This window comes from Sturnus vulgaris, chromosome 1 (genome assembly GCF_052056855.1).
Source record: "Sturnus vulgaris isolate bStuVul1 chromosome 1, bStuVul1.hap1, whole genome shotgun sequence".
NCBI lineage: Eukaryota > Metazoa > Chordata > Aves > Passeriformes > Sturnidae > Sturnus > Sturnus vulgaris.
Window position 1 is genome coordinate 1433462 of NC_142243.1, and position 21195 is coordinate 1454656.

Here is a 21195-nt window from a genome sequence, read left to right on the forward strand (position 1 = left end):
GACTCCCCTCCACCTGCTGGGGTGCGGGGACGCGCCCGTTCCCCATTATCTGCTTTTCCTCCCTATTCCCACATTTCCATATTCATAAAGGGGACATGAAAGGGGGTGAGGAAGGCACAGCCCCACCCCACCCCCCCCAAATAATTAACACTAATTAGCGCAGCTGAGCCTCGCTCACCCTTAGCGATACTCTGAACAAACAAAACCCGACGGCTTCGCCTTGCTTTCACTTCTAATCCCCTTTTAAAGCATTTTCAAATATTTAATGCTTAATTTTTTACCTTCCCACTCCCCAACCCCCCCCCATCAATTGCTCTCATCGACACTCTCGGCGCTCGGCACGCCCGGCCTGGCGCGCATGCGCACAGCGCGCTGTACGGCAGGCGGGACGGGGGGCACAAGATGGCGGCGCCCGGCGGCGGCACGGAAGGCCCGCAGGAGGCCGAGGGATTGGTTTTGGGGCGCTTGGAGGAGGAGGCGCTGAAGCGGCGGGAGCGGCTGAAGGCGCTGAGGCAGCGAACGCTGCAGGTGGGGCCGGGCTGGGAGCTGGGAGCGCGGGGGCGGCGCTCGGACGGGACCCGCGGTGGGGACAAGGCTGCGGAAGGGGCCTGGAGGGGTCGGAGTGGGCCTGGGGACAGGCCTGGGGGAGAGCCAGAGAGAGCCCCGTGGATCCTGAGATTTTTGGGATGCGGTGGGACAGGATTTGAGGATTCTGGGGTCTCAGAGGGGTTGGATGTGTCAGAGCATCCCACGTGGATCTCGAGTTATTTGGGATGTGGTGCGACAGGAATTGAGGATTCTATAGGTCCCAGACGGAGCCACGTGGATCCTGAGATTTTTGGGATGTGGTGGGACAGGAATTGAGGATTTCTGGGGTCCCAGAGGGACTGGAGGTGTCAGAGTATCCCATGTGGATCCTGAGATTTTTGGGATGCGGTGGGACAGGAATTGGGGATTTCTGGGGTCTCAGAGGGGTTGGATGTGTCAGAGCATCCCACGTGGATCTCGAGTTATTAGGGATGTGTTGGGATAGGAATTGAGGATTTTTGGAGTCCCAGAGGAGTTGGAGGTGTCAGAGGATCCCACGTGGATCCTGAGATTTTTGGGATATTTGGGATCCTCAGTTCTTTGGGTGGGACGGGGTTTGATGGTTTTGGGGTCCCAACGGGGCTGGGGGAGAATCAGAGGATCCCACGTGGATTCTGAGTTATTTGGGATATGGAATGCAGAGGGTCTGGGATGGGGCTGGGAATGTTGGGGAGACACAGAGAGTTCGAGATGGGAGAGGGGCTGGGGGTGTTCACACATCCTGGGTGAATCCTGAGTTATTTGGGATCCTCATTTCTTTGGGTGGGACAGGATTTGAGGATTTTTGGGGTCCCAGAGTATCCCACGTGGATCCTCAGTTTTTTTGGGATATGGTGGGACGGAGGATTTGGCACTTCCCAGCCCTCATCCCCTCCATGTGCAGCCTCTGGAATATTTGGGATATTATTTGGGATGCTGCTCCCAGGGCAGGGGTGGAATTCCCATTTCCAGAGGGATGGAAATCCCTGTGGATTGGCCCTTGGGGACCCGGATCAGTGCTGCCAATGGTTGGACTCCATCTCCAAGGCTTTTCCAGCCTCGAGAATTCCAGGATTCCAGAACTCAGACCCTCTTTTCCTGTCACCAGTAGGGGCAAAATCTTGGAAAAAAACCCCACCATTCCAATGATTTTCCTTCTTTTCCTTGAATACAGCCTCTTGTTTCCTGCTAGCATTTTTCCACGGGAGGGTTAATTCCTAAAAAAAAATCCAGCAGAAAATTGCTGGGATTGGATTTTCCCGCTGCTCCTTAATCTCCCCTGCCATTCCCATCTCCATGGCAATGGACACAGAGATTTTCCATCGTTTTCCCCCCCTTTTTCATCCCTCTCTATTAAAAAAGGATTAAAGGCTCCTTTCATCTCTTGGAATTCCAGCTGGATTTGCTCTTTTTTTTTTTTTTTTTTTTTTTGGAGCTTTGGGATGGGATCCATGGAAATGAGGAGTGACATGGAGCCTGTTTGGGATCAGCTGTGGAGACAGGGATGGGGATGCTGTGCCAGCATTGGGAATTCTCTGCTCTTTTTCCTGCTTATTTCATGGAATGCTTTGTTGGGAAAGATCTTCAAGGATATCCCATTCCCAGGGTAGGGAATTCCAAGCAGCTCTTTGCTTTTTTTTTTTTTAATGGAGAATTCCTGATTTTCCAAGAATGGGAAGCTGAGGGTGGGGAAATGAAAAAGGGTTGGAAAGAAATTTTTCCAACTGGGTGGATGTAGTCATTCCAGAGGGATGGAGAATGCTCCAAACTCCTGGAAAAGAGCTTGGAATAGAAGGAGACTTTACCCAGCCCTTAGGGGAGAAATTTGGGAATTCTGTTGTGGTGTGGAAAGGGTTTGGATTGAAATTCCTGCTTTATTAAATCTAGGAGAATCCCAAAATCCCGGATTTCTTTTGGGAAGGGGCCTTAAAGCTCAACCAATTCCATGGACAGGGAACCCAAAACATTCCAGGCCTGAAATCCATAAGGAAGCAAACCTGAGGTTGTGATTCCAGCAGGAATTCCAGGTTTTAAAGGGAATAAACTCTGAGTATTCCAGGATGATCTCGAGCTGGTGAAAATTCCAGCAGTTTTTGTGGAGCAGCTCAAGGTCTTTGGGAAGCTTTTCCTGCTTCTTTTTTTTTTTCTTACTTCTTTTTTTTTCCTGCTTCTTTTTTTTTTTTTTTTTTTCCTGGGAGCTTTTAAAGGCTTTTCCTTGCTTTTATCCCATTCCCTTTATTCCCACGTGGTTCTGTTCCCTTTGACAGCTCATCCCTTTGTTTTCCAGCTTTAATTCCAGAAATCCAGGGAATGCAAATGATCTCTGGGAAACGTTTCAAGGGCAATGGATTTGCACTAGAAAAAAAAAAAAATCCTTGGAAGTCCAGGACTTCCTAAAAATTAGGGGGAAGCTGAAAGAAGGAAATTATCCCAGAAATATCTCAATTTTCCCAGTTTCTTGCAACACTTAAGGTATTCTGCTTTTCCTGGAGTTTTCCTGTCACTCCAGTGTCTTGTGAATGGAATTTTGGGTTATTCCCATTGTTTTCAGTGGGAAAAACCTGGATTGAGTCCTGCCTGTGGAGAAATCCAGATTTTTTTTTTTGGGATTCTCTTCAGGTTGGAGACACCAAAACAGGAAAAAAGGGAATTTTTTCTGTCTGCTCCCTCAGTTTCCAGATCAGATTCCCTCAAGGAAAATTCACCAAAAATATTTAGGTGGAATAAATAACAGGAGAGGAGAAGAAATCGTTGCAATAAGGAGATTCCTGCTTGGAAATTCCATAGAAAAAAAATGGGAAGCTGCTCCAGGAGCTTCCTTTGTGTGCAGTGCTGGAATTCCCGAGGGAATCCTGCAGAGGTTGAGCTGTGGAAAAGCTTTTTGTGGGAATATATTCCAGGATTATTCAGAGAATTTAAATGAAAAATCTGGGAATTTCGAAATTCCTGCTTTGGGATTCCCACTTTTCCTTTCTTCCTGTGGAAAGTAGGGGGTGAGGGACTTTTCCTGTAATTTAAGGAAAAAATTCCTTGCTGGGACACTGTTTGGGATTTCCCATTGTGGACATCCCGAATTTCCAGCTTTTCCCTCTTTTCCTTTTGCTTTTGCTGTGAAATTCTGGGATTTGATGGCTCAAAGTTCCACTCTGAGGGAATTTCCCAGAAAAATTCCTTGGGAATTCCTCATCCTTTGGGGATGCTGTTGATAATTCCCAAAAGATCCTTCAACAAAATCCAGATTGGGATGGCTGTGGGAATTTCAGATTCCCTTTTCCATCCCAAAATTCTTAATCCAAGAACTCCACATCTCCTCCTGCTGTTTTTTTAATCCCCAAATCCTATAAAAGCCGGATTATTCCCGTGTTTTTTTGGGAAGGAAGGGTCTCCCATTGCTGCTTCCCTCATCCCTGCTCCTGCAGCGTTCCCTGTGTTGTTCCTCGAGCTGGAAAAATTCCTTTGGCTTCATCCCAAGCTTTTGTTCCCGGCTGGATTTGCTCCAGAGCCACATCCCTGCTCCTCCACACCTTCCTGGTGGGAGAGGCTTTGGAGCAGGAGGAAGGGCTGGCACTGCTCCTTTCCTCAGCCTTTTCCTGCTTTTCCACCCTTTCTCTGCTTCCCCAAAACCCGGGACAATCCACGGTCCCTCACTTTGCCTTGTCCTTGTTTTTCCCGGTTTTTTTTGGTTTTTTTTTTTGTTTTTTTTTTTTTCCTTCTGGGATTTGTTTTGCTGGAGCAAAGCTCCTCGTGATGGAGTGCCAAAGGCTTGGGAGAATTGTTGCTGTGGAAACAGAGCCCTGGGAAGTTTTTTTTCCAGCCAGGATAAAACACCCGGAGGGCTCTGAAGGATCCGTTCCTATCCGGGTTTTTTTTTTTTTAGGGAGGTCAAAAAGGCTCCCAGGGTTGGAGCAAAGGGAATGTTTCACCTTGGAAAATGTTCCTGGAGGTTCTTCCCAACAATTCCAGCCTGGGAATGTGGGTTTGGAGATAAGAGGGGAGTGGGATGGCTCAGGTGGGATCCCAAATATCCAGGGATGGGATCCTCAGGGCAGGAAGGGCTTGGAGCTGCTGGAGTGAATCCAGAAAATCCCATGGAGCTGCCCCAGGGCTGGAGCCAGGCTGGGAGAGCTGGGAATGTTCCCCTGGAGAGGAGAAGGCTCCAGGGAGAGCTCAGAGCCCCTGGCAGGGCCTGAAGGGGCTCCAGGAGAGCTGGAGAGGGACTGGGCACAAGGCCTGGAGGGACAGCACACAGGGAATGGCTTTGAGCTGGAAGAAGTGGATTTAGATGGGATATTGGGATGGAATTCCTGGCTGGGATGGAATTCCCAGATTTGCTGTGGCTGCCCCTGGATCCCTGGCAGTGCCCAAGGCCAGGCTGGATCCCCCTGGGACAGGGGAAGATCCCTGCCCATGGAATGGGATCATCCTTAGGATCCCTCCCAGTCCAAGCCTTTGGTGCTGCTGGGCTCAGGAAATGTTGGGAATTCAGCTCTGGGAATTCAGGAGTGCCACAATCTCCTTCCTGCCAGCCCTGCCCTGCTCCATAGGAATAAAAGTCGGGATAAGTGGAGCTGAGCAGTGTTTGCTGTGTCCATCCCTGCTGCCATTCCTGCCAAATCCAGAGCTCTGCCTGCTCCTTCCCACCCTTTCCTTTTCCCTTTCCTTTCCTTTCCCTTTCCTTTCCCTTTCCTTTCCTTTCCTTTCCTTTCCCTTTCCTTTCCTTTCCTTTCCTTTCCTTTCCTTTCCCTTTTCCTTTCCCTTTCCTTTCCCTTTCCTTTCCCTTTCCTTTCCTTTCCTTTCCCTTTCCTTCCCTTTCCTTTCCCTTTCCTTTCCCTTTCCTTTCCCTTTCCTTTCCCTTTCCTTTCCCTTTCCTTTCCCTTCCTTTCCTTTCCTTTCCTTTCCCTTTCCTTTCCCTTTCCTTTCCCTTTCCTTTCCTTTCCTTTCCCTTTCCTTTCCTTTCCTTTCCCTTTCCTTTCCCTTTCCTTTCCTTCTTTCCCTTTCCTTTCCCTTTCCTTTCCCTTTCCTTTCCCTTTCCTTTCCTTTCCCCCCCCACAACCTCCTAGAAAACTTTTGCCTTGATTTTTTTAGGAACATCCCCAAGCTTTTAAAAAACTTGGGATTTAATAGGAAAGAAACCAGAATTGGGAATTTTGGGGAAGCTCGTGGTAGGATTGGAATATCCCAATATTCAATGGTCAGGAGTGGGAACAGCCAGGGCTCCTTGGAATATTTTTGCAAGTGTTTCCTTATCTTTGAATCCTGTGGATAAAATCCCAGCAGGAATGAGGGGAATGCAGGCTCTGGAGCATGAGGAGAGGAAGGAATGGGAAAGGACTTGGAATTCAGGGATTCAAGGGCAGCTAAACATTACCCAGCTCAGAGCTCCAGCAGACAATTCCAGAGGGCTCTTCCCAGTTTTTATTGAATTTAAGGAGCAGGGAATTCCTGGGAATCCAAAGTTTAATGAATTTCAAAACAGGAATTAAAACAGAATTAAATGGGGATTTTAGGGATGATAATTGCTGGTTTTCTCTTGATAAAACAGGAATATTTTCCTTGCCCTTGAGCTGAGCTGAACCTGAAATTCCAGCCCCTGGCTCCTTTCCCTGTTTGCTGGGAATGTAATTTTTAACCTGGATTGTGGAACAGAGTTTGGGAGAAGAGGGATCCAGGGAATGAGTCAGCAATTTGGGAAACTTTCCTGGAGAATATTGAGATCCCTGGGAGAGAACCTTGGAGAAGGGATGGGACACAGGGAATGGATGGGATATTGGGAAGGGATTCCTGCTGGGATGGAATTCCCAGGGAATTCCATGGCTGCCTCATCCCTGAAAATGTCCAAGGCCAGCTTGGAACAACCTGGGATAATGGGAATTCCCTGCCCATGGAATGGGATCATCATTAGGATCCTTTCCCATCCAAGCCTTTTGTGCCTTTAGGAAAAGGCACCAAAAAAAAAAAAAAGGAAAATTTGAGGAAATTTTTAGGAAATTTAGGAAAAATTGAGAATTCAGCTCTGGGAATGGAGAGGGCTAAAATCTCCTTATTCCCAATCATTTTCCATGGAAAGAAAAGTCAGGATAAGTGGAGCTGAGCAGTGTTTGCTGTGTCCATCCCTGCTGCCATTCCTGGAAAATCCAGAGCTGCTCCTGCTTTTTTTTGGGGGGAGTTGCTTTCCTTCCAAAATTCCAGAATTCCATGGCTGCTCATTCCCAGCTCCTCCTGGGCACCATTCCATCCATCCATCCATCCATCCATCCATCCATCCATCCATCCATCCATCCATCCATCCATCCCTGCTCCTGCCTGGATAATGAATGGAAATGGGAATTCCATCAATTTTTTTCAGGATCTGGTGCTGCCCACGGAGCCTCTTTCCCTATTCCAAAGAAACTGGATTTTGTTCCAACATTTTCCTGGAGCTGGAATTCCTTTGTTGTTCTGTGGGATTCCACGTTTTCCATCCCAAATGAGAAATTAGGGAAGGAAAAAATCCTGCTCTGTGAATTCCCAAATTTTGATCATCACTCATTCCCAATTCCTTTCTTACCCCTTCTCTTCCTATAATTCCCAAAAACATCCCAATCTCAGAGGATTTGGGGGCTGTTTGCTCTCCTGGTTTTCCAGAAAAGCCAAAATCTAATAGATTATCCCATTTTTTTTTTTTTTTCAGAACAAGGAGAGTGGAGAACCTGAATCCAAAATTCCTAGAGAAGATGAGGAAGAGGAGCCAGTCAAGCACAGGTAATTCCTTCTTTATTCCCACTTTTCCCTCTGGAATGTGTTTCCCAGGAGGAGTTTCCCTTGGCTTTTTGTGATTAAATAGGAATTTTCTGTAGGAATTTGGGTGCAAATAATTTGGGATGAGGGATGGGTGGATTCATCTTGGAGCAAAAATTCCATGGATCAAGAGGGAAAACCTGAGGTTGAGGGAGCATTTCCCTGAATTCTCAGCCATTCCTGCATGGATTCAGCAGGGGTTGATATTTTTCCATGGATTCCTGTGATTTTTTTTTTCCCCTGGAAAACAGGAGCACAATCCCAGCTGAGGCAGATCCAGCTGATTCCAAAGGTGTTTTCCTGCTGGGAAAATCCCAACAGGGCTTTTTTTTGGCATCACAAATTTAGGTGGCAAACGTGGAATGTGTCCTATTCCCATGGATTTATCCCTGAAAACTTCCTCTGTGGGAGGAATGAACCAGGAAAATAAATTGATAAATCTTCCTTTTGGTTTTATTTATTTATTTTTTTTTTTGGGGGGGTGGGGAATGACTCCTTGGAAAAAGCATATCCTGGTGGAGAAAATCCCAAACGGGATTTAGGGGCTGAAAACACCGAATTTCCTGGGAGAGGGAACTTTCTGTGCATGGAATTTGTGGCAGAAAAGGCTCTGGAGGTGAAACCAGAGCTTGGGATCTCTCCTGAATAATGAATGGATCAGGAGCTCTCACATTCCAGCACTGCCACTGGATCTGGAGCTGATGGAATCCGGGTTGGTTTTCCCACCCCTGCAGATCTGGGCCTGGCTGGAATGAGGAATTCATTCTCCAAATCCCAAAAAAAAAAAAAAAAAAATCCTGCTTTGGGCTGATTTTTATCCTGGGATTGCCTGGAGGGATCTGAGGGCTCTGTTTCATTCCCAGTTTTCAGCAGCACCAGGAAATGAATTTTTCCATGGATTTTCCTTCATCCAGTGGCAGATCCAGAAAAAAAAAAATCCTTCCTCTGTCTCAGGATGATTTCTTGGAAAATCCAAGGAAGTTGGAGGTGGAGAGGAAAGTGTGGAGTGGGAAATTCCATCCCAGATTTCTCCTCAAATTCATGGAATTCTTTGGGATTCCCCCCTTTTGGGGTGGGGGGGAAACTTTGCTTCCTGATGGATTTTTTTTGTTTTTCCACCTTTTTACCATCTCAGCCCTGTTTTGTTGGGATCCAGATGGAATTTCCCCTTGAATCCCAAATTTTGCCTGGATAATTCCCAACTTTTGATTTCCTTTTGCTTTTCTTGTGGAATGTCCACTTTTCCCATGGGAATTGGATCTGGAAGAACCCATCCCTTGATTTCCTCTTGAATTTGGATTTCCCTATGGAAAAGGGAATTGCTGGGCACTACTGGCCTGGGGAGAAGGGGAAAAAAACAGGAATTTCACCTGGATTTGGGAAATGAGGAGTCCTGGTGGCTGGAATCTCCCTCCCAAAGCACTTCCAGGAGCTGGGTTGGGTTTTCCAAGTGGAAAAAAATTCTCTGGGATAGGGAATGTGGTGGTTCAGGGAATAATCCTGTGGTTTGTGGAGCAAAATCCTGGGATTTTCTCTCCTGGTTGCTTCACTTCAGCTCCATCCCAGCCCATGCAGGTGTGGAATTCCAGGATGGATTGGTTTGGAAGCTTCTTGGATCTCTGTGATTCCAAGGATTCTCCATGGGCTCTTTATTCCCAGCTAATTCCAGGCTCATTCCCTCAGGAATGGCTGGAGAGGGAAAACTCTGGGAAGAAGGAGCTGGAGGTCCCTGCCAGGGCATGGAATCATCCTGGGAGTTATCCAAGGATTCTTTCCCTGCTTTTCCCTCTGATTAGGGAAGGATTTGGGGAATTCCCTCTGAACCACTTGGGATATGAAGAAATCCCATCAAATTCCATCCCTGGAAGTGCCCAAGGCTGGGTTGGACAAGGCTTGGAGCAGCCTGGGAATACTGGAAGTGTCCCTGCCCATGGAATGGGATCATCTCTTCCAAGCAATCCATTCTGGAATTCTGGGATTCTCCAACTCCTTTCTCTGTGTTTTTTCCCTCTGCTCATTTTCCCAGGAAAGATTCCCTGGGGGAAGGCATTCCATAGAATCCTGGGATGAACCTTCAGGATGATCCCATTCCATGGGCAGGGACAGTTCCCACTATCCCAGGCTGCCCCATCCACCCTGGCTTTGGACACTTCCAGGGATGGAGATTCCCAATTTTTCTGTTCCAGTGGCTGCAGGAAGGACAAGATCCCCTCAATTCTGGTTTTCCCAATATTTTTTCCAGCCTGTGCTCCCATTTTTTGGCCACTTCCTGCTCCACTCCGACCTCCCCATCCCTTTTTTTCCTTCCTCATTTTCCTGCAAATTCCCAGCCCTGCAAGTCCTGCTCTTTTCCCAGCTCTGATCCCTGATCCAAACTCTGGGAATTCTCTCTGGAGCTGTGCAAAACTTGGATCGTTGGGATTTTTGTGTGGACCAGGAAGCGGAGCTGCTGCTCCACCTTTCCCAGGAAAAGGGTGTGGGAGGATTTCGGCTTTTCCGTCTCATTCCCGAGGGGTGAAACGCTGGATTTGGGAATCAGGGACCTGCTGGAGCCTGGAATTCCCATCCCATCCTTGTCCCAACAAAGCTCCTCAGAGATGGGAAAAGTGGAGCTAAAGATCCAAAGAAAAACTTGGCGTGGGGTGGGACAAAAATAATCCTTAATTATCCAGCTTTAGGGAAAAACAAATCCACTTTTCCTAAAAAACGAGCCCTGCCCTTGGACACGGAGTTATCCTTGGAAGTTGCAGCTCTGCTTTGGGGGAGGAGCGGGGGTTGGGAAACCCGATCTCCCTGAGGAATTCCTCCCTCTGGAATGTCACCGGGCAGGTCCGGAGCGCTTTTGTTTGTTAATCCCTGCCTCCAAATCCCTCGGGATTCTGCTCCAGAGGGGGTTGGGCTCGCCAGGAGAATCCAGGACGTGATTCCCTTCATCCCGGAGCGTGGAAATCTTCGGGAAGGGGTTTGGGATGAGGAAAGGAATGGAAAAAAAATCAGGACTAAGTGTAGGAGGTGGGAGCTGAGTTTGGGACACGGGAAGGGTTTGGTTGGAGCTTCCCGGGATCTGGACACGGACATGGAGCATCCCAGGGATCCCTTCCCATCGGGAATGTGCTCAGGAAAAGGAGGAGGGCTGGGAATGGGAATGGGTAAAGCTGGGAATTGCCACATTTTGCTCCAAGCTGGAAAACGGGGATTAAATCCACCTGGAAGCTGAGAGCACCAGGATCCAGGCTGGGAAAATTCCTGAGCTGGTTCCATCCTGGAGGTTCTGATCCATCATTTTGTGCCTTCCTCCCTCTGGAGCTGGAGGATGCTGTGGATTCTCCCTCAGGATGGAGCTGATCCATGGAGCTTCCCGTGATCCCAGTCCTGGCTGGATCCTCCTGGAGAGGCTCTGGATGATCCTGGGTTTTCCCTGGGATCAGGATGAGCTTCCAGAGGTCACACCCTGCTCCTTCCAGCCCTTGGCTCCACATTCCTTGGCTCTCCCCAGCTGCTTTTTTTTCCAGGAATCATTCCTGGGAATTCATCCACCCCGTGGTGTGTTGGGCATGGATTTTTGGGTGCTCAGACTTCCTGGGGGAGAATTTCTGGAAATGGGAGCAAGTCTGGAGCATCTTTCTGCTCCCAATCCTTGTGCTGGCTCCATGCTGGGATCATGGATCTGATCCCAGCAATTCCAGCAATTATCCTGGATCTTATCCCATCTAGGTGCTCCCAAGGTGCCTCCAGGGCTCCTTTTGGTTGAACCTCAAGGGTGGAAGTTGGGTTTGGATCCATCCCAACCTGGAGGATGAGGTTTGTCCTCGTTCCAGCCTTGGTATTCCCGGCATGGCTGGGGTGGGAATGGTTTGGAATATCATCCAGCTCCAGCAGAGTCCCACGCTCCACATGGGATGTGACCTTTGTCCCGGTTTTGTTCATGGATATTGAAACTCCCAGTGCCCACCTGGAAAGGCTCAGGTGCTTGGGAAAACCCTGTGGGAACAGGATGGGAATCCTGATGGATTTGGGATCTTCTCCAGCTCTGCTGGAGCACCTGGATGTCTCCCAGTCCTTGCTCCAGCAGGGAGCACATCCTGGAAAACCAACCGGCCTGGCAAGTTTGGTGTGGAGAGAGGTGGGATTTTTTGGGGGGATTCCTTCCTTCTGGAGCCACTCTGGGAGCAGGATGGGCTTGGACACGCTCAGGATTGGGCAGGAGCAGCTTTTCCAGGGAGGAGCTTTTCCTCACGGTGGGTTCTCCTGGATCTCTGCCTGTTCCTCCTTTGGTGCCTTGGGTGAGGAATCCGGGAATGTCGGCAGCACCTCCTGGAGCAAATCCTGAGGATCCCATGGAGCTGCTCCAGGGCTGGAGCCAGGCTGGGAGAGCTGGGAATGTTCCCCTGGAGAGGAGAAGGATCCAGGGAGAGCTCAGAGCCCCTGGCAGGGCCTGAAGGGGCTCCAGGAGAGCTGGAGAGGGACTGAGGACAAGGCCTGGAGGGACAGCACACAGGGAATGGCTTTGAGCTGGAAGAAGTGGATTTAGATGGGATATTGGGATGGAATTCCTGGCTGGAATGGAATTCCCAGATTTGCTGTGGCTGCCCTGGATCCCTGGCAGTGTCCAAGGCCAGGTTGGATCCCCCTGGGACAGTGGGAGGTGTCCCTGCCATGGCAGGGGTGGGATGGGATCATCCTTCACATCCCTCCCAACCCAGCCCATTCCAGGATGATTCCATGATCTCTGGACATTTTTCCTGCTGTTCCTGGAGGTGAAAGCCTCATCCTCAGGGAGCAGAATTGGGAAGCTGCTCCTTAAGCAGCTCCAAGTGACTTTTGGGAATAAGGACAGGAACAAGGAGCCTGTTAACACCGGAGGAAATCCCTGTTCCAGCTTTTCATGGCAAAACCATTCCCGGTGCTTCTTGCACAGCTGGAAGGCTTGGAAAAATTCCATGGGCTTGTTTGTTCCATAAAACCCTTGGGGCTGGAACAGTGAAGCACAAGCCAGACTCGGAGCCAGCTCGGAGGGGCCTGGTTTCCATCGGGAACACTCCGGGCATTCCTCACATTCCCGGCGTGCCGGTGCCAAGGGCCACCTCCCAAAAAAAGCTGGGATCCCTCCTGCTTCCCCAGCCAGGAGCTCCAGGCCTGAGGGAAACATGGATTTGGAATATTCCCAAGGCAAACCAGGGAGTGTGCCACCCCTGGCAGTGCCCATCGCTTCCCTCTGGAATGCTGCACTCCCCAAATCCTCCAGATTCCTTTTTGGGAAGGAATTCCTGGCTGGGAGGGTGGGGAGGGGATGGGCTGGAATTCCCAGAGCAGCTGTGGCTGCCCCTGGATCCCTGGGAGTGTCCAAGGATGGGGCTTGGAGCACCCTGGGATGGTGGAAGGTCCCAAGGGTCACTTCCATTCTGGAATTCCATCATTTCCCTCAGCGAGGTCCTGGAGCACATCCCGGTGTTCCCAGCACTCCCATGGAGTGACTCAGACTCTTGGCCAGGAGATTCCCGTGCTGGAGCAGGAATGGGATGGAGTGGGAAGGGTTGGATTTTCCACTCATGCTCTGGTGACTTTCAAGGTTGGATTTTTGGTGCTTCCCATAAAAACCTGATCCTCTGCTTCCCAAGCTTCTCTTGGAGCATTTATCCCAATTAATTCCCTGAGCATCTCCTCCTTCATTATCCCTGTGGGCTGAGCTGTTCCATGGATCCTGGGGCCTCTGCAGTGTCCTGGAGGGATGAGCTCCTGCAAGCTGGATTTTCTGGGATTGTGGCTTTGGGAATTCCTCTTGAGGCTTCCAGTGAGGAGTCACTCATGGGAATGAGGGTGTCCAATTATAGCCCAAATTAGATGGGAATATCCTGGAATTGTGGCTCATTCCTGACTCCTGAGCTTTCCTGGAGGAGATGAAAAACATGGAAAAACTTCCAGGTGATGTTTGGATTCCTCATTCCCTCAGCTCCATCGTCCATTTATTCCAGAACTGGGATTTGTTCCCTGATTTTAGCACTTCCAGAAATGCTTGGATAACCAAGAATCCTTTTTTTCTCCTGTCTTTCCCTGGAAGAATTTTTCCCATGATTTTGGATCTTCCCTGGGGTTTCCATCCTGAGTGTCCCAGTTTTTTGACCCAAAAGGTCGGAGCCAGGTGGGAGTTGGGTTCTTCTCCCAGGGAACAGGGATAGGACAGGAGAGGCTCAGGGAATATTGGGAATATTCCTCATGGAATGGAGAAAGGGAGTCCCCATTCCTGGTGATCCATGGATGTGGCACTTGGGGACACGGATCCACGGTGGCTTTGGCTGGATCAATGAATTTGATCTTGGAGGCTTTTCCAACCTCAACAATTCCATGATTTCAGCTGCCTCTGGCTCCTGATTCCAAGCTCCCTGCTTTTCCTGAGTGCCCACTGGGGCTCCCTGGATTTTTCTCACTGCCCTTCCTGCTTTTCCCAGGGAGATCAAGCTGCGGAATTACGATCCCGAGGATGCAGAGCTGAAGAAGAGGAAGCTGCCCCCGGCCAAACCAGCCTCAGGTGGGAGAAACTGGGAATGTGGGAAGGGAAAAGAGGGCTTGGGATGCTCTGTGCTCTTCCCAAGGTGGGAGATCCATTGGGATGAGGTGTCCATGGAACCTGGAGGGGTTGGAATATCTGGAATACCCTCACACCCAGCATTGCTCAAGAGGGGTGGGAACACTCCCAAGCCCAAATCCAAGGATTCATCCTCGGAGGAGCCTCCCTGCAGGAAATTCTGGCTGGTTTTGGTTGGATTTATCTTGAAGGAAATCTTAGTCTGGAGTTGAGGGCGTTGGGGCTGGAATTTCCTCACCTGGAACTTCCGTAAATCACCTGAGGGGGAAGTGAAGGAGTTCCCTGGATCCTGAAATGGGGAATTTTTCTGGAATAAATCCCTTGAAAAATGCCCTGAATAAAAAAGGGAGGGCTGGGAATGCCTGGGAATTCTGGCACTGCCCTTTCCTTGTGTTTTTGTAGGAGCTTAAAACTTCCATGGGAAAGGAAAGTCGTGGAAAGGCTGGAGTGTGTCCAGGGAAGGGAATGGAGCTGGGGAATTCCTGAGGGAGCTGGGAATGTTTTCCTGGAGAAAAGGAGGCTCTGGGGGGACCTTCTGGCTCTGCACAATTCCCTGACAGAAATTGGGGGGGGGAATCAAGATCTGCTCCCGGGGAACAGGGATGGGAGAGAGGGAATAACCAGGTTGGATATTGGGAAAATTCCATTTGTCCCACAGTGGTGGAGCCCCATTCCCAGAGGGTTTGAAATCCCTGTGGATGTGGCACTTGGGGATATGGGCAGGGCTGGGAATGCTTGGACTCAGTCCAAGAGGGCTTTTCCAACTGAAACTGTCCTTGATTCCATGAAATCCATGTGCTGGAGTGGGATGTGCTCCTGGTGCCACAGCCCCTCCATGGGTGGCTTTTTCCATGGGTTTTTTCCCATTTTCCTGGACATCTCCAGACCTTTCCCCAAGGCCTGGGCTGGAGCTTGACTCCTCCAAAGAGGCCTGGAAATGAGTGAGGGAGAACAAAATTCCCAACTTTTGGAGCAGCTGATCCCTACAGATGTTGGGAAAAGAGGCCTTGATCCCAACTGGCTTCAATCATTCTGTCATTCCCAGATAATTTTTAGGAATCTCCAGAAGGGTTTGGATGCACTCACGTGTGGGTGCCATGTTTTTAAGTAAAGCTGTGGGAATTGGGTTTTAGGGAATCTTTTGGGAGTTTCTGGAGCTCCCAGTGACTCCCTGGAGCACTGGTGGAATTCCCAGTTTTCCAACACTGATCCTGTTTCCCCATCTAGTGGAGGACACGGTGAAGGAGCAGCTGGAAGCTGCCAAGCCAGAGCCCATCATCGATGAGGTGGTAGGTAAAGGTGGAGCTGGAATTCCTGGGAATCCAGAGCTGGAAATCTGGATCTGGAAATCCAGAGCCGGAAATCTGGGTCTGGGAATCTGAAGCAGGGAATCTGGATTGGGAAATCCAGAACAGAAAAAACTGCATGTGGGAATCTGGATCTGGGAAATCTGGATCTGGGAAATCCAGAGCTGGGAAATCTGGATTGGGAAATGGGGAGCTGGCAATCTGGATCTGAGATTCTTGACCTGGAAGTCTGAGTTGGAAAATCCAGACCAGGAAATCTGGGTTGGGAAATCCGGGTTGGGAAATCCAGAGCTGAAAATCTGGATCTGGGAACCTGGAGCTGCTCCAGGCTGGAATGTTGCCTTTGGCTTTCACTGATGTCTCCTCTCCTTCGCTAGGATTTGGCAAATTTGGCTCCCAGGAAACCTGACTGGTGAGTGCCTGTGGAATGCTGCTCCTGGGAAAAGGGTGTTGGAGTCAGTGAGGGGGGTTCCAACCCCTTGAGGCTGTGCTGGAAATATCCAGGAAAACCTGATCTGAGGGTTAAAAATGCCAGGAAAATCCCATGGGAGGTTGGAATGAGCTGATCTTTAAGGACCTTTCCAACCCTGAGCATTCCATGGGATTGGGAAACCCTCCTGCTTGTGGGGGAAGACACAATTCCCTTTTCCTGCTGATTCTTTGGAATGCTTTGTCACCGAGGGATGGGTTGGTTTTGGGGTGGTGGCACTTGGGAAAGAGAAGGAATTTCCCCTGGGAAGGGTGGGCCCTCCCTGGCTGTGGAATTGTCCTGACCTTGTCACCCTCCTGCCAGGGATTTGAAGAGGGATGTGTCCAAGAAGCTGGAAAAGCTGGAGAAGAGGACCCAGAGAGCCATTGCAGAGCTGATCCGTGCGTTCCAGAGCTGTGGGAATGGGGTGGATGGAGGGAATTTCCTGAGGGAATTTCCAGAGGGAATTTCCAGAGGGATTCCATGATCCATGCTGGGAGCTCACCGGGCCAGGGAAGGATTGGTGGGGCTTGATCCCTTCCCAAATGGATCTGGGAAGCTGCTGGTCCCAAGGAGGCTCCAGGAGCACTGGGATTGTGCCAAGGGAAGGGCTGTGGGCTCCTTCACTGGGTCATTCCCAATCCATCCCTTCCCCGTGGCTTTTCTCCCGGCAGGAGAGCGCTTGAAGGGGCAGGAGGAGGAGCTGGCGTCGGCTGTGGGATCAGCAAAGCAGGAGGGGAGCGACTCTGAGTGAGGAGAATCCATCAGGAACAGGCTCTGGATGTGCCTCACACCCGACCCCGTGTCCCTCAGGTCCCTCCCTGGTCAGGACTGCTCATCCCTTTTCCCAAACTTCCCGAATCCTGCCGTGCCTGGAGGAGAGGCAGATCCAAGGAGCCTGGCTGGCTGCTGAGGAACTTTCATGGAAAACTCGCTGGGATTGTGGGGGGGGGGGGGTTGATGGGAGCAGGACAGACCCTCCCAGTCAGCTGGAATTTCCTTGGAGCAGGGAAAAATGGGAAAACTCTGGGCTGGGGCCAGAAAGGTCAATCCAGACTCTCTGGGAAAGGAGGGAGATTCCAACAGCCCTTGGAAAAGCTGGATCATTTCCCAGGATTGGTGCTCCTGTTCTGTGCTCCTTGAGGCTCTGAGTATTTGGGAATAGCCGTGGAATATCCCAGAAATCCTGTGGGAAGGGGCTGTGTGGCTTGGGAATTGTTGGCTGCTCTGTACCTGGCTGAGTGCCACGTGGGATTTGCTTTGCTCCTGGAATTTCCCGACCCTCCAGGAGCGTGTCCTGCTCCCCCTCTTGTGGTTTTTTATTGTTAATGATATTTTCCTAATAAAAATTCCATGTGGGAAAAGTTGTCACTTATCCTGCAGAGGAGTGGGAAGAGGAGCAGTGGGATTGAATCCATGGAAGCTGGAGGAGGAGCAGTGGGATTGAATCCATGGAAGTTGGAGGTGGCCACAACAGGTCAAGCACAATTCCTGGGATGGGCTGATCCAGGTTATTGTGTGATCCAGGTTCCTGGGGTGATCCCAACCCTGTTTCTCTGGAAAAGGGGAGCAGGTGGGGTCTCCCAAGCTGATAAGAAGAGCTGATCCTGGTAATTCCCACATCCTGCTGCTTTTCCCCTGGTGGGTCATTCCCTGGATGATGGATCCTTGTCCTTTTGCCAATCTCTGCTGCTTCCCACTGCTCCACGCTCCTCCATGAGGGTTTTCCACCTGCAGGAGTCCCATTCCTGCTTCCAGGGGATGCCTGGGAGCAAAGAGCAGCTGGAATTTTCCCTGATTTCTCCTCCATTCCCAGCTTCCTTCCTTCTCCTTGGCTCTCCTGTTCCTGGTGTTTGCAGCCATTCCTGCTGCTCCTCTCCCCTTGGAGGGGCCGTTCCCAGGTGTGTGGGGTGGGCCAGGCTCGGTGTTGGATTCCCTCTGGATTCTCTGGTGGGAAAACACCTGGGCTGGGAGCCCAACCATCTGGACAGGTGGATTTCCCTATTTTTCCTTGGATGGGAAACATCCAAGTGCCCCTGACCCTTGTCCTGGGGCAAAATATTTCTGGAAAAGCAGTGGGAAGTTTCCATCAGGGAATGCTGTGGCTGCCTCTGGATCCATGGATCCATCCAAGGCCAGGTTGGACAGGGCTTGGAGCAGCCTGGGATGGTGGGAGGTGTCCCTGACTATGGAAGTGGGATGGGTGGGGTGATGTTTAAGTTCCCTTGCAACCCAAATTGCTCTGGAATTCCCTGACTCCATGGAATCTCTGGAATGCCCTGTAGATGTCAGCAGATCTCCATGCACAAAATTCTGCCGTGTCCAGCTATTCCCAGCAGCTGGAATCTGGATGAAGCCAGGCTGGGATGCTGCCAGCTGGAATTCTCATCCATCCATCCATCCATCCATCCATCCATCCATCCATCCATCCATCCATCCATCCCTTCCTTCCCTGGCTGAAGCCAGACCAAAGGTGGGAAGCAGAAGAATTTTCCCTCATTGACTTTCAAGGAAGAAAATTCCCTTTAAAGTGGCTCCAGTTCCAGGCACAGCTTTTCCCAATTCCTGAAGGGATAATTTTCACTTTCAGCTCTCCTGGAAAATCCAACTTGGAAATGAAAAATCCCAATGTTTTCGTTTAGGACAAACCTCAAATGAAATCTCCTGAATTTTCCCTTTCATGTGTGTTTTCCACTTTTATTCCAGGAAATTAAGCCAGGATCAACCCCAGAGCCCTGGACAGATGCAGGGTCTGGGCATGGGATTGGGATCCAGGTGTGGGATTGGGATCTGGGCATCAGAGTGGGATCCAGGTGTGGCTTTGGGATCTCAGTGTGGGATCCTGGCATGGGGCAGGGATCCAAGGATGGGAGTGGGATCCTGGTACAGGACACAGATCTTGGAATGGGACTGGGATTTCAGCATGGAACAGGGATCCCAGTGTGGAGCAGGGACTTCAGTGTGGGACAGGGATCATGACAAGGATCCTGGCATGGGAATGGGGTCCCTGTACAGGAGAAGGATTCTGGCACGGGACAGGAATCCCAGTGTGGGACAGGGATCCTGATATGGGACTGGGATCATGGAGTGGGGCAGGGATCCTGGCATGGGACAAGAATCCCAATGTGGGACAGGGATCCTGGCATGGGACAATGATCCTGGAACAGGACAGGGATCCTGGTGTGGTGCTGAGGTTTGGGTGAGGAACAGGAAAATCAGGGATTCCTTCATCCATAGGAAAATCTGTTTTCCTTGGGCTGATTTGGAGCCCGATGTCGCTGCCTTTTGTTGGGAAAATGTGGACAACTCTAACACGGCCCCAAACTGACACCGGGGTCAAATCCATCCCTCAGGATCCTCCTGGCCATTCCCTCTGGATTATCCCCCACCAACATTCTGGCCTTTTAAAAACCGGGATGTTTCTTTCTCCCCTCCTTGGAAATGCCACCTCCTGCTTCTTTTCATTGGATTCCCTCCCACACTCTCCACGCTCCGGCCTTGCAAGTTCTGACATCCCTCTGTCCCATAAAAACCACGCCCTGGGATGCTCCTGGCCGGGATGAAAGGCACCAGGGTGGGCTGGAATTTGTGACACGAAGCAGGAGCGGCCCTGGAGTGCCGGAGTGCTCGGGATTCTCCAACTTGATGGGATGATGGAGAGGAGGCTTCATCCCGAGCCCTCGGCCCTCCAGGCCGTGGTTTTTGGAGTGGTCACACCCACGGCCAAGGTCTGGCTTTTAAGTGTCCATCTGCTGCAGGGACATGAAAGGAATTCCCAGTTTTTGACAGCTGCTGAAATTCCTTTTGTGGTGTTCTCTGCCCAAGCCCAGCTGCCTCTTCCAGCTCCGGGGGGATTTGGGATCATTGTTGCTTCTGGGAACAAATCCCTCTGCTGGGCTGCTGGCCTGGCTCTACAGGTCCCAGGCTTCCAAAGCAGGTTCCTGGGAATTTTTGCTTTGGAATGACTGAGCAGAGCTGGTGGGAATAGTTTTTTTCCTTAAACATGGATAATGCTTGGCTGTTTCCAAGGGTTCTCTGAGATGTTCTGGGATGGTTGGTGGAGGGGGTTTGGGAACTCTGGGAGACCTGTGGCAATGGCAGGGGGAGAGTGGGGGGATCCCATGGGATGTTTCCTATGGCACAGGACACTCGGATTTGGGAATTGGGAATCCACACATTGGAAATGGCCTTGGAGGGGGTGGGGATGGGCAGCTCTTGGAATTCTTTGGTGCCTTCCAAAGGGATGAGATCCCTTTGAGCTGCCCCCAGCCCTGAGGTCTGGCCAATGACTCCAATGAACTTCCAGTCAGGAAAATGATCCTGGGACTTTGCCATCATTTTATCCTCCTGCCCCATTTGTTTGTTGTTCAGCTATTCCAGCCAAACTTGCAGGAATTGCCTTTGGAAGTTTTCCCGTGCCTGTTCCAGGAAGAATGGAAAATGTGGGTGTTGGAGCTTGGTGGTGCAGCCTGTGCTGGACACAGCCCATGGGATTTGCTCCAGCACCTGCTCCGAATTCCTGGGAACAGCAATGAGCCCTGGGCAGGGAGGAGCACATTCCTGCTGGGATCAGAGTCTGTCAGAGCCAAAGGGAATTCCTGGATGGAGAGCTGCTCCTGCTGCCCATGTTGCATTTCCTTGGATCCCTGGAAGTGTCCAAGGCCAGGTTGGACAGGGCTTGGAGAAACCTGGGATAGTGGAACGTGTCCCTGACCATGGAATTGGGATACATGGGATGATCCTTAAGTTCCCTTGCAACCCAAATCGTTCTGGAATTCCCTGATTCCATGGAGCCATGGAATCACGCTTTTCTGCCTCTGGTCACTCCATGGAAGTGCAGAGAAGGTCGTGACTTGGAGCTGGGACAATTGGAGCAGGTTCCTTCTGTCCTCTCCTCTGCTCATCCCAGGTCCATCACTAATGGATGGTGAGTGAGGAACTCGTGTCCCTTTGACATTGCATGGAATCATCCTGGAATGCTTTGGGTGGGAAGGGACCTTAAAGCCCATCCAGAGCCACCCCTGCCATGAACAGGGACAACTCCCACTGTCCCACTGTGCTCCAGCCTGGCCTTGGGCACTTCCAGGGATCCAGGGGCAGCCACAGCTGCTCTGGGAATTCCATCCCAGCCAGGAATTCCATCCCAATATCCCATCTAAATCCACTTCTTCCAGCTCAAAGTCATTCCCTGTGTGCTGTCCCTCCAGGCCTTGTCCCCAGTCCCTCTCCAGCTCTCCTGGAGCCCCTTCAGGCCCTGCCAGGGGCTCTGAGCTCTCCCTGGAGCCTTCTCCTCTCCAGGTGAACATTCCCAGCTCTCCCAGCCTGGCTCCAGCCCTGGAGCAGCTCTGGGGGTTCCTCTGGACTCTCCAGGTCCTGTTCTGTTGGATCCAGGGCTGGAGCAGCTCTGCAGGTGGAGTCTCACCTGAGCAGGGCAGAGGGGCAGAATCCCATCCCTGCATGCCCTTTTCCAGCAGAAAATTCCAACTTTCCTA

General features: G+C 50.8%; 1 protein-coding gene across 2 annotated transcripts; it reads left to right on the forward strand.

The window, feature by feature from the left end:
* The first annotated feature begins 371 nt into the window (after positions 1-371).
* CCDC12 (coiled-coil domain containing 12) lies at positions 372-17067 on the forward strand. 2 transcript variants are annotated; one of them, XM_014892020.2, is made up of 7 exons: positions 372-528; positions 7238-7308; positions 13791-13870; positions 15155-15216; positions 15612-15646; positions 16028-16104; positions 16378-17067. In XM_014892020.2, exons 1-7 carry the CDS (start codon positions 403-405, stop codon positions 16455-16457), a joined length of 531 nt encoding a protein of 176 aa, XP_014747506.1. In that variant the 5' UTR covers positions 372-402; the 3' UTR covers positions 16458-17067. The 2 variants fall into 2 exon arrangements, with proteins under 2 accessions (XP_014747506.1, XP_088033563.1); XM_088177437.1 differs by lacking the exon at positions 372-528 and adding an exon at positions 2024-2173.
* Positions 17068-21195: the final 4128 nt, after the last annotated feature.